The sequence below is a fragment of the Diceros bicornis genome, chromosome 10 (genome assembly GCF_020826845.1).
Source record: "Diceros bicornis minor isolate mBicDic1 chromosome 10, mDicBic1.mat.cur, whole genome shotgun sequence".
NCBI lineage: Eukaryota > Metazoa > Chordata > Mammalia > Perissodactyla > Rhinocerotidae > Diceros > Diceros bicornis.
In genome coordinates, this window is record NC_080749.1 from 979,759 (window position 1) to 992,781 (window position 13,023).

At 45.0% G+C, this 13,023-nt stretch overlaps 1 protein-coding gene across 10 annotated transcripts in view; it reads right to left on the reverse strand.

Annotated features, from left to right (window-relative positions):
* Positions 1 to 8,819, reverse strand: part of LOC131410567 (uncharacterized) — a 55,781-nt gene extending 46,962 nt beyond the window's left edge. For 8 of the 10 annotated variants that reach the window (XM_058548671.1, XM_058548669.1, XM_058548667.1 and 5 more), the window contains exon 1: positions 8,327 to 8,819. In XM_058548671.1, the coding sequence (XP_058404654.1) occupies positions 8,327 to 8,672 (346 nt within the window). In that variant the 5' untranslated portion in view covers positions 8,673 to 8,819. The remainder of the gene's footprint in view (positions 1 to 8,326) is intronic. The other 2 variants (XR_009221291.1, XR_009221292.1) reach the window with 1 other exon arrangement.
* Positions 8,820 to 13,023: the final 4,204 nt, after the last annotated feature.

Sequence of the window (13,023 nt, forward strand, 5' to 3'; positions counted from 1 at the left end):
GAGAAAAGTAGGTAGACAAAATCAGAGAAATAGTAGATCTTTACCGGAATAGGTTAGCAACCACTTAAATACTAAACTCAAAGATCAAAGGAAGAAATTCACCAAAAATAAATTTAACCTCATCACTGTAAACACACAGCCACAACACAAGATAGAATAAGGTATAACAAGAGCAACTTAGAAGGGGAAGAGGAAAGTGACTGAATTGACTTAGTATAAGGAAATAGGAGGCTATCAGATAATGGACTATCTCATACAGAAGATTTTTCGCCCAAACCTCAAGGTAACCACTAAACAAATAATCAAATTAAAACCACATATGATAAACAAAGAGAAAACTAGAAGAATCATAAGACAGAACAACCAAACTGAATTGGCAGTCCAAAACAAATGGGACAAGAAACAAAGGAAATGCAAAAGAACCAGAAAATAAGTGACAAAACAGCAACATTCAACCCTCATATTTCAATAATTACCCTAAATGTAAATGGATTGAACTCTCCAATCAAAAGATACAGAGTGGCAGGATGGATTAAAAAGCAAGACCCAACAATATGCTGCCTTCAGGAAACACATCTTAGCACTAAAGACAAGCACAGGCTCAGAGTGAAAGGATGGAAGACAATACTCCAAGCTAATGGCAAACAAAAGAAAGCAGGTGTTGCCATACTCATATCAGACAAAGTAGACTTCAAGATAAAACAGGTTAAGAAAGACAAAGAAGGGAAATATATAATGATAAAAGGGACACTCCATCAAGAAGACATATCACTTATAAATATATATGCACCCAACATAGGAGCACCAATGTACATAAAGCAACTATTAACAAACCTAAAAGGAGAAATCAACAACAACACAATAATAGTAGGGGATCTTAACACCCCACTTACAGCAATGGATAGATCATCCAGACAAAAAGTTAATAAAGAAATATTAGACTTAAATGAAAAACTGGACGAGATGGACCTAGTAGACATATACAGAGCACTCCACCCAAAAACAGCTGACTACACATTCTTCTCAAGCGCGCATGGAACATTCTCTAGGATAGACCATATGTTGGGAAACAAAGCAAGCCTCAATAAATTTAAGAAGATTGAAATCATAACAAGCATCTTTTCAGACCATAAGGCTATGAAACTGGAAATGAACCAGGAAAAAAAAACTGGGAAAGTGACAAAAATGTGGAGATTAAACAACATGCTACTGAACAACCAATGGATCATTGATGAAATTAAAGGAGAAATCAAAAACTATCTGGAAACAAACGAAAATGATAACATGCCATATCAAACCATATGGGACGCAGCAAAAGCGGTCCTGAGAGGGAAACTCATAGCGATACAAGCCCACCTTAACAAACAAGAAAAAGCCCTAATAGGCAACCTTAAATTACACCTAACAGAACTAGAAAAAGAAGAACAAACAAAGCCCAAAGCCAGCAGAAGGAGAGAAATAATAAAAATCAGAGCAGAAATAAATGATATTGAGACCAAAAAAACAGTAGAAAGGATTAATGAAACAAAGAGTTGGTTCTTCGAGAAGATAAACAAAATAGACAAACCCTTAGCCAGGCTAACTAAGAAAAAAAGAGAAAAGGCTCAAGTAAATAAAATTAGAAATGAAAGAGGAGAAATTACAACGGATACCATGGAAATACAGAGGATTATAAGAGAATACTATGAGAAATTATATGCCAACAAATCGGACAATCTAGAAGAAATGGATAAATTCTTAGACTTATACAACCTCCCAAAATTGAACCAAGAAGAAATGGAGAATCTGAATAGACCAATCACAAGTAAAGAGATTGAAATAGTAATCAAAAACCTCCCAAAAAATAAAAGTCCAGGACCAGATGGCTTCTCCAGTGAATTTTACCAAACATTCAAAGAAGATTTAATACCCATCCTCCTCAAACTATTCCAAAAAATAGAGGAAGATGGAACACTTCCTGAATCATTCTACGAGGCCAACATCACCCTGATACCGAAACCAGACAAAGACAATACAAAGAAAGAAAATTACAGGCCAATATCGCTGATGAACATTGATGCAAAAATCCTCAACAAAATATTGGCAAACCGAATACAACAATATATTAAAAAGATCATACACCATGATCAAGTGGGATTTATACCAGAGACGCAGGGATGGTTCAACATCCGCAAATCAATCAACGTGATACATCACATCAACAAAACAAAGAATAAAAACCACATGATCATCTCAATAGACGCAGAGAAGGCATTTGACAAGATACAACATCCATTTATGATAAAAACTCTCAATAAATTGGGAATAGAAGGAAAGTACCTCAACATAATAAAGGCCATATATGACAAACCCACAGCTAACATCATACTCAACGGGGAAAGACTGAAAGCCATTCCTCTGAGAACAGGAACGAGGCAGGGCTGCCCACTCTCACCACTCCTGTTCAACATAGTACTGGAGGTTTTGGCCAGAGCAATTAGGCAAGAAAAAGGAATAAAAGGAATCCAAATAGGTAACGAAGAAGTGAAACTCTCACTATTTGCAGATGACATGATTGTATATATAGAAAACCCTAAAGAATCTGTTGGAAAACTGTTAGAAACAATCAACAACTACAGCAAAGTTGCAGGGTACAAAATCAATCTACAAAAATCAGTTGCATTTCTATATGCTAATAATGAACTAACAGAAAGAGAGCTCAAAAAGATAATACCATTTACAATTGCATCAAAAAGAATAAAATACCTAGGAATAAATCTTACCAAGGAGGTGAAGGACCTATACAATGAGAACTACAAGACATTATTGAGGGAAATCAACGATGACATAAAGAAATGGAAAGATATCCCATGCACGTGGATTGGAAGAATAAACATAGTTAAAATGTCTATATTACCTAAAGCAATCTACAGATTCAATGCAATCCCAATCAGAATCCCAATGACATTCTTCACAGAAATAGAAAAAAGAATACTAAAATTTATATGGGGCAACAAAAGACCCCGAATAGCTAAAGAAATCCTAAAGAAAAAGAACAAAGCAGGAGGCATCACAATTCCTGACTTCAAAACATACTACAAAGCAATAGTAATCAAAACAGCATGGTACTGGTACAAAAACAGACACACAGATCAATGGAACAGAATTGAAAGCCCAGAAATAAAACCACACATATACGGACAGCTAATTTTCGACAAAGGTGCTAAGGACATGCAATGGAGAAAGGAAAGTCTCTTCAATAAATGGTGTTGGGAAAACTGGACATCCACATGCAAAAGAATGAAAGTGGACCATGTGCTATCGCCATACACAAAAATTAACTCAAAATGGATCAAAGACCTGAAGGTGAGACCTGAAACTATAAAACTCATAGAAGAAAATATAGGCAACACACTATTTGACATTGGGTTTAAAGGAATCTTTTCGGATGACATGCCTACCCAGACTAGGGAAACTAAAGAAAAAATAAACAAGTGGGACTTTATCAGACTAAAGAGCTTTTATAAGACAAATGAAATCAGAATCAAGATGAACAAACAACCAACCAGCTGGGAGAGAATATTTGCAAAACATACATCTGACAAGGGGTTGATCTCCATAATATATAAAGAACTCACACAATTGAACAACAAAAAAACAAACAACCCGATCAAAAAATGGGCAGAGGAAATGAACAGACACTTCTCCAAGGAAGATATACAGATGGCCAATAGGCACATGAAAAGATGCTCAACATCACTAATCATCAGGGAAATGCAAATCAAAACAACACTAAGATACCACCTCACGCCCGTTAGAATGGCTATAATCACCAAGACAAAAAACAACAAATGTTGGAGAGGATGTGGAGAAACAGGAACCCTCATACACAGCTGGTGGGAATGCAAATTGGTGCAGCCTCTATGGAAAACGGTATGGAGATTCCTCAAAGAATTAAAAATAGAGATGCCCTATGATCCAGCCATCCCACTACTGGGAATCTATCCAACGCACCTGAAATCAACAATCCAAAGAGGCTTATGCACCCCTATGTTCATTGCAGCATTATTCACCATAGCCAAGAAGTGGAAGCAACCTAAGTGTCCCTCGACTGACGATTGGATTAAGAAAATGTGGTATATATATACAATGGAATACTACTCAGCCATAAAAAAAGACAAAATCGTCCCATTTGCAACAACATGGATGGGCCTGGAGCGTATTATGTTAAGTGAAATAAGCCAGAAAGAGAAAGACAAACACTGTATGATCTCACTCATATGTGGAATATAAACAAACACATGGACAGAGAAAACTGGACTGTGGTTACCCGGGAAGTGGGGGTGGGGGGTGGGCACAAGGGGTGAAGGGAGTCATATATGGGGTGAAGGACAAACAAAAATGTACAACCCAAAATCTCACAATGTTAGAAACCATTAAAATATCAATAAAAATGTAAAAAAAAAAAAAAAAAAAAATTCAAGGCCCTTCGGGCGCCGCAGCCTGGGGCAGACTGGCCATCTGAGCTGGGCTGGGAGGATAAGCAGGGTAAACAATGCACGTACACAACTACTGGGCTGGGACGATAGCCAGAGGGTGGGGCTCAGTGCACGTACGCCACTGATAACCATTTGTGCATGGGAACATTGAATGCTTTCTCTGTAAACTCTGTAACTGCTTATATAAACTGCTGGAGACTGAGACCCGGTGAGAGTTCCACCTGTGGAAGAGACGCCTTGCCCAGGACTGTGATTCCCGCCCAGCCATATCAATTGACAGGACTCTCCCAGCAGTGGGGCATGGATGTTGTGAGTAATTGATTTATTGTGAAGTAATTGATCTGATGTGTTCTCTTTTCAGTCAACCTGGTGTTTCTCTTTCTGGTTGATTTGTGTCATTTCACTTCAGTCGACCTGGTGTTTCCTTATCCGATAGATCTGATGTTTTTCCCTCTTATTATATGACCTATTCAAATGTGCTGCTATCTCAGCCGATGTGGATGTTTTCCCTTTCCAGTCGAGCTGGTGTTTTTTCCCTCTTATTATTTGACCTATTCAGATCTGTTTGTGGACTATCACCTTTACCATCCTCTCTATAATAAAATATACCTTCAGTCCATTTGTTTGGAGTGGAAAGTTTCTTTTACGTCTCCAATCGAATCCCCAAACCTCTCATAACAGGAGCCCAGCCCGGCACCTCCTCAGGGCCCAGCAGACTCCTTCTCCCCATCTGGTCCTACCTGCAGCACAGACACCTGCTAGCTAATCTCCACCTTACAAACAAAACTCTCCCTTGGGCCCATGCTCCCTTTTGGTTATTGTCCACTTTCCCAACTCCCCTTCATGGCTAAACCTCTTAAATAAAGTGCCTCACACCTACTGCCCTCCCATGGCTCCCCTTCCCCCACTCTAGACCCAGCTTCATTCCCACCCTCTCAAGGAGACTGAGGTCACCCGTGATCCCATGTGGCCGAGTCCAGCTATCTTTTCTCCATTCTGATCAGAGCTGTATCCCACCCAGCAGAGCACCCCTCCTTTCTGCAATACCCTTTCCCCTCATGGTTCCTGCAACTTCATGCTCCACCATTTCAGGCCCCTTTCCTGGACCCTCTTCAGCTACACCTCTGCAAACACTGCCTGCTCCTAGGCTGGGCCCGGGGCCCTTCCACAGCTACAGTGTCTCCAGGAAACCTCATTCAATTCCACGGTTTTAAATATCTCTGACCTCATCCTGACTCTGCTGACACACTGATGCAACTTTAAGAGGTTAGGTGCCAGCTCCCCAGCATCAGTACCTAAGGACTATCTCAGACTCAATTCGTCTCAAAATTTCACTGTCATATGAGTTCCAAAATAGCATTAAATCTTTCCAAAAGGAGGAAAAATTTGGATACAATAAACAGTTGTGAACAAAGTAACCAATAAAACGTATACTTACATCCAGTCATGGTTGCTTGATGGGGAAAATAAGAACACAGAACTAAGATCAGATATTCTCAAGCTGGGGACCGGAAGGTGATGAATTGGGAGTGTAAAACACAGGAAGTGATCAACTCTAAGCATTTACAGAAAGAGAGGCAGAAATGGTTGTTCATAAAAGCTGAAAGACACCCACTAAAGGAATAGAAAAATCATGAGAAAACCCAAGAAATTAAAAATTAAATTAAATGGTAGACTCACATTCCAATTTATCAATAATCACAATTGTAAATGGATCAAATTGCTCTATAAAAACATGAAGGCTCTCAAGTTGAGTTAAAATATTGTTATAAAATAAAGGGATATAATATGGTTGAAAATAAGGAGATAAAGAAATAAGACTTTAAATGGGACAAACAGGGGTTTTCTGTGTTGATAACTGTCAGGGACACTTATGCACCTAACAATATGGTCTTGAAACATAAAGCAAAACTGGACAAACAAGAAGACACAGGCACCCCAGGGGAGGTGCCTTCCCTTTCCACAGGGAAACCTACCTTACCTCTCTTAAAAAGCCACAGGTCAAGTGATAACAGTAAGTTAGGAAACAGATCTGCTGACAAACACAAAAAAGCTAGATCTAGCCTCAGCCCCAGGGACAACGTAAGCATCTAGTGGAGAGCGAACATTCTCCTCAAACCACAATGAAACAGTCACCACAATGGACTGTGTGCTAAGCCACAATGAAATCTCTAAAGAGTCCAAAAAGCAGAAATCTATAAGTGACTATATTACTGGAACTTAAAGCAATAAAAGTAAAAAATAATCACAAAATATTGGCTCCCCTCCCCCAACCTATCCACTTGAAAATCTGTCCACACCCTTCTAAATCTCTCAGGTTAAAGAGGGAATCCAGACAGACTGGAGAAACTCTTTAGAAATGAACAGCAATGAGAGCAGCATGAGGCAAATCCATGACGTGGGGACAAGGGGACGGAAGAAGGGACACAACCTCCACTGCAGGTATCAGGGAATATCACCTGTACAAGAAGCTGAGCACTTCCCTCCAAGAGCCAGAACAACACCACAATAAAACCAATGACAGCAGAATGAAGGGAGAATTCACCTGGCAGGAACAACAACATAGACCTGAGCAATGGCGTCAAGGGCTTTTGTCTGGAAAGACCTGTAACAGTGAGAAACTTTGGGCAGTCTGACCAAGAAGAATAGACAAAGGCACCAAGAGGAACAGACAAAGGCACCAAATTGTACCATCAGGTACGAGAAACTACAGAAACAGCTTTAATGTGATAGGAGAACATAGTGGATAACTCTGACCAGGACATCAGTGGTCCTCAACTGGAGCTGTCCTTCCCATAGGATGCATCTGGAAACATGCGGGATGGGTTTTGTTTCTTGTTTTGGGTTGTCCTACTGGTTGTTGCCCTGGGGGTCCCGGAGATCCTGAATAGCCTGTCACACAGACCCGTTTCCCTCTTGAAGTGTTACTGACATCTGGGAAGACAAGCACTGATCCACATTAAATGAACAATGTGGTAGGAAAATGTTTTCCATGGATGTATAACAGGCAAAAGATGGTACCCTCAATATGTAAGGAATATTGAGAAACCAATGTTTACAACTACTAAACTGTAAGAGAGCAGGAAAATCAGAAACATAGCCAAGAAACACACCAAAAATATATCCGACCTATTTGTACATGTGGAGAAATATGTAGGTAAAGCACAGGAAACAGTGGAGGAGATTACACACCAAATTTTACTACCGACAAGGAATAAAAGTTGGGAGGTAGGTGAGAAATAGGAGTCTTTACCACTTCTTAGCTTATGTATTTCTCTAGTGTTTTAATTTTTACAAAAGAGAATGTATTCTACTCAAAAAGATGTTTCAAATTTTAAAGAAATTATTAAAATGTTCAAAATGACTTCAGTTCAAGGATATTCATTAAAACATGTATGGAAAACACCTCGCCATGACTTTAAGAGTCTCCTATAACTTTTCCAATAGTTTACTATGTAGATTTTATTTCACATTTAGATCCTAACTCATTGGAATTTACATTTGTGTGAGGGATGCAACAGAAGCTGATTTTCTCCTGTTCAAGTGGAAAACCAACTATCCAGGCACCATTCATTGCGTAGGTCTGGCTTTCCCAGCTGACCTGCAATGCCTCCTTCCCCACCTGCTAAACCCTGACAACTACCACTGCCTCTTGAGCACCCTAGAGCGAGCGGGGTGAGCTCTGCAGCCTTGGCTCCCTGTGTGCGAGGGGCGGCTACCAGCAGAGCCTTCTCCCAAGACAGCAGCAGGCATGCTGCACACAGAAGTGCTCAGGGGCCGTCTGCTGTGAAGCAGGAAACTCCTCATGAAGAGCAGGCAGTGGGGGAGCCCTGAGCCCCAGGACTGACCTCGGCTGGGGGCAGCAGGCTGCTCAGTTAGGGAGCCTCTCCCTTCAGCTCGTCCAGCTCCTCCTTCAGCGTGTGCACCTGGCTGTCGGCAGCTGCCCCTCTTCAGCTCGCTGTCCTTCTCCACCTGCTCCTGCAGGTGGCACACGTGCTCCTGTTCCCCCGGGAGCAGAAGCAGTAGGAGTGCAGCGAGTCGAGGAGTTCTTAGGCCCCAGCGCTGACAGGATGACCCCGCTGAGGGACCTGGGGTCGGTGTTGCTGTGTTCACCCTGCACATCTTCTGCAGCTGGCTCCGGGGTGACATCAGTTGGAGGGTGAAGGGGCTCTGGGAGGGTTTCTGAGGCATCATTGTGAATGATGAATGTGGGGGCTCTGGGCCAAGCTCTCATCAGGCCCAAGGCTGGTCCCACTGTAGGTGGGCTCCACATCTCTCTTCAGCCTCTTTCGGTCAACAGCCTCTCGAGGGACAGATGGCCTCTTTTGAGTGTGTGCTGAGGAGAAACTGTAAGAAGGATGCCAGCCAATAAATCTGCATGCCTCAGATCCTGAGGGATAAAGTCACCCACGGATATGCCACTCTTATCCAGCAGGCCCTGGCTGGGAAGAGGGGGTCTCATCGCAAGCATCTACAGCAGACCTGTTTGCATATCCCTGGCTGCCTCACGCTGTGGAGACCACACTGTCTCCTGGAGTTCCTTCCAGAGACTCTGTGCCCGCTCCTGACTGGTGGCTTCCTGGGTGGCACTGGGTTCGGGTTTGCCCTGCAGAAGGGCTCACTTCAATTTGCGGGACCCTGGCTGGGCGCTCAGGTTTTCCCTCGAGGATAAGGATGAACCTGAAGCTCCTTTCCCGTCTGCTTCACTGGCATGTTCCTCTTGTCCCTGGTGGCTATCTTGGTGTCATTTCTTCTGGGGCAGCCGTGGCCTTCAGCTCCTCCTTCTCAGTCAGGTGGAAGATGGAGGGCAAGGCCGTGGGCTTGAACATGTAGTATTGACCCTCCAGCCTGTTCAAGAGTTTTTTTTGGTGAAATGTTCACTACAGATGAAAGAATACTTAGTAGGGTCCAGTCATCCCTGTGAACAGCTTTTAGCAACTGGACAAGACGTTTTGAGTCCTTTATGTGGAGCCTGCAAGGATACATGAAAAAGTAGTTAAAAAGAAAGAATTAAATGTCTCCCCCTAAAATAATCAATTATAAAAGCAAAACAAGTGTTTTTGGGAACACCCACATTTAGGAATTTTGCCCATTTAAAACTTTAGTAAAGATTTAAGGAACACCTCTGCTTGCAAGTTATTACTGTAATAGAAAGATGAAAGACCCACTGTCTACCTTAAGGAGCTGACCATCTGTAGGGCAGAGAAGGAAGGAAGGTGAAGACCTCCACCCAGGTTGTGGTAAGTGCCCTGTAGGAACAAAGATGCTCGGGCAGAGAGCACAGGATGGCACCAAGACAACAGGAAAGGCTTCAGGAAGCCTCAGAAATAGTTCCTAGAAGCTCATGGCTGTCCAACCCTCCTGCTGTCCCTGGGATGCAGGACTTTGGGTGCTAAAACGGGAAGGATTGGTCCCCCTATTTCAAAGCCAGGCCAGGTGTCGGCCAGCAGAGCCTCCTAGGCACTCAGCAGGGCGCCTGGTCCCAGCTCTACTCAAGCAGCTGAGGATGCAGGACTGCCGCCAAGAGGAGGTCAGCCCCAAGAGCTGTGGTTCTGTGTTCCTCCTGTCCTTCCACTACCAGGAGGAAAACTGCTTCCTGTACCAAGCAACCAGCCCCTGAAATGTACTGACCAAGACACTTCATAATCTTTTCTCCTCATTAAGGTAAAATCTCTATTTAGAGAAAACTATGCACATGGGGAGGAAGGGGGTCTCTCTCGAGGCTTTCTTCTCCTCCTGAGTTCATCTAACCCCCATGAGGCCGGGTGGATACTAGGTCCTCAGGGAGTTCCAAGCAACCTGACCTTCTAACATTTCTCAATGCTTTGTGACAGTTACGAAAGGACTCCCACTTCCTTTGCCCCCATACCACGTTAAACAATGACACATGCCAAGAGCAACCTTCTCTGTAGTGTTTTGCATCATTCTCAAAAACAGTAACAAAACTTTTGGGACACAGGCTCTGAAGGAAACTGTCAAGAAAGCATGTTGTCTGACCTCTGAAACAAGCTCACATTACTAGTTCTTTGGATAGATTGTAACAACTTCCGACTTAAAACAAACCACTGTTAACTTTGAATAAGACTAAAGACAACAAGTGGCATTCAGGTCTTGAAAAACTCAATAACAACCTGCAACATGAAACAAAAGGGTCTGCCAAGAGGTTTTCAAAGTAGAATGTCTTCAGTGCACTGTTCTGGGACCTCCATTGCAGAGTCTGCAGGAAAGGACTCACTCAACTGGCTGAATTCCAGAAGCCCTCATGAAGGGAGCCAGGCCAAGGGGAAGGCAAACCCCTCATCCTGCTGTGGGATCCCAAGGAAGAAGTGAAGAGAGGAGCCCCTTCCCTGAGTCCCCAGGGTAAGCCTCCCAGTGAGGAGTGGGTTGCAACCTCCTCCACCCAGGATGCTATCACATGCAGAATCTGCAGAGTCAGATGCCTCTCCAGGACTCACGTCCAGTGCAGAGCCACCTTTCCCTGCACTGCCAGGACCCTTCTAGCAACAGAGCATCTGAGAGGCGTGTCAATTTGGAGGTAGAAGCTGCATTTGCTCAGCCACATTCCTGATCTCAGAGATCAAGGCAGGCTCCCTGCCATCAAAAGAGCAGAAAAGTCACGGCAAATGCAAGAAGATAGTGACCTAAGAAAGAGTGTTTCCAGAATACCCTGTTTCTTGACATTGTTGGCCCCAGCCTGAATCAGTGGAGAGCAGAGTGGCCAGGGGGTGGGGGTGACAGTGTGGTGGAGGCCATAAGGTGGGTGCCAGTGGCCATGGGATGGCCGCAGTGGCCCGAGGTGCCCAGAGCAGAGACAGTGGCACAGACCAAGGCCACATAGCGCCTGGCGCTCACTCACCTTCTGGACCGGCCCCGAGGCCCCAAGCACAGAATGCTGCCTGCCTTGGGCTGGAACACCAGGGGGGCTGACTGGGAGGCAACAGCTGGTTACCTGTGGAAGGAGATGGCTGTTTCTCCTCGTTGCCCAGTGGTGGGAGCAGTTTGCGGCAGTGCAGTGATCACCATCCTGGGCCTCAGGCTGTCATGCTGCCAGGCTCCGGCCCCCTCTTCTCCGCCCCACAGTGGGACTGCCACAAGAGTAGGGCTCGAAGTGACACTGTGCAGCAAGTGGGAGCTGGTCCCCACGCCCCGCAGGATGGCAAGATGGCGGCGCGTGCCCATCTGTCCTCCGTAAAGCAAGATGGCCACATCTGTGGGCCTAGGCAAACTGACGCCTGATACACCCACCCTGGGGGAGCGCTGCCAAAACGCGTCTGTTCCGCTGCCCTGATGGGTCACTGCTGCGGTGTTCATAGCAAATGACCCAGACCGAGGGGGGAGGGACAATGTGGCCGGCCCTCCAAGAGGGGCCCCGCCGGACGCCAAGATGGTGACCGATGCACTTCCGCCCACACTTCTGGGCCTGCCCACGTTGCTCACCTGGATTGGCCCCAGTGGTTGAGCATCACATTCTGCTCATTTTCCTGGGCAGCGGGGAGAGGGACGCGGGTAGGGGCACCTGCACCGGTCAGCATGGAAGACTGTGCTCGCCTGGACTCTTACCCGCTGGGACTGGCTGGCATGGTTTGGGGCGGGGCCGTTGGGGGGAGCAGCTCCTCAGGTGGAGCGGGTGGGGGCAGCTCCCATAGTGAGACCTGTGCGTCTGGCAACCAGGTCCCTGCGGGTCTGGACGCTCTTTCCATCCACCCTCGGTGCTCTGGCGCTGGCCTGACAAGCCCATGGTTGCTGAGGCAGGAGGGGCAGCAGGGAGTCAGGGAGGGGAGGGGGGTGCTGGGCGGGGCTGGGGCAATGGTTCTTGGGAGGCTTTTTCCTTCCCCGCCAGGATTAAGAAGTCCCTTCTCTGGAACTGGCTTTGGATCCAACCACACAATCCCTGTCTGTGTGCAGAACTCTTGCCCTGGTCTCACCCCTGGCAAAGATTTCTTGCTTTGACCAAACTTTAGTCAGGCTCCTGAACCTTCTTGTAGGCCTGTCTGTGCACTTCCTTGTAAAATCCAGTTTTAGCAAGAACCTTGCTAAGTCAGTTCAACCAGAACACCCACCCGTATGTCTGATCACCATCGAGATCTGCTCAGGCTCCTCCTCCTCCTCCACCATCCCTCAGGTGGTGTCTGATCACTCTGGTCTCTCTTTGGTAAGAATCCTGTTAGGTCAGGTTAGCCAGAAACCCCAACACTTGTTTTTTCTCTTAGTAATTGTCCATCCTGTGACCCCCACCCTGCTGCCTGGCCATGAATTCCCACTTGCCCATGCTGCATTCAGAGTAGAGTCCAATCTCATTTCTCCCCTGCTGTGAATCCCATCACGGTGGTCCCTACGTATCACAGTGGTTCTGAATAAAATATGGCTTACCATCTTTGACAGGTGTCATTAAATAATTTTTCTTTAAAACCTCCAACCACAACAAAAAACCAGACCAGGCTCCTTTCCTTTCTCCCTCAAGCCATTTCAGAGCTACTTCAGATTCTGGCCCTGCTCTCCTCAGAGACCTCTATTATGCGAGTCATAAGACTTTTCCTAACTTTGG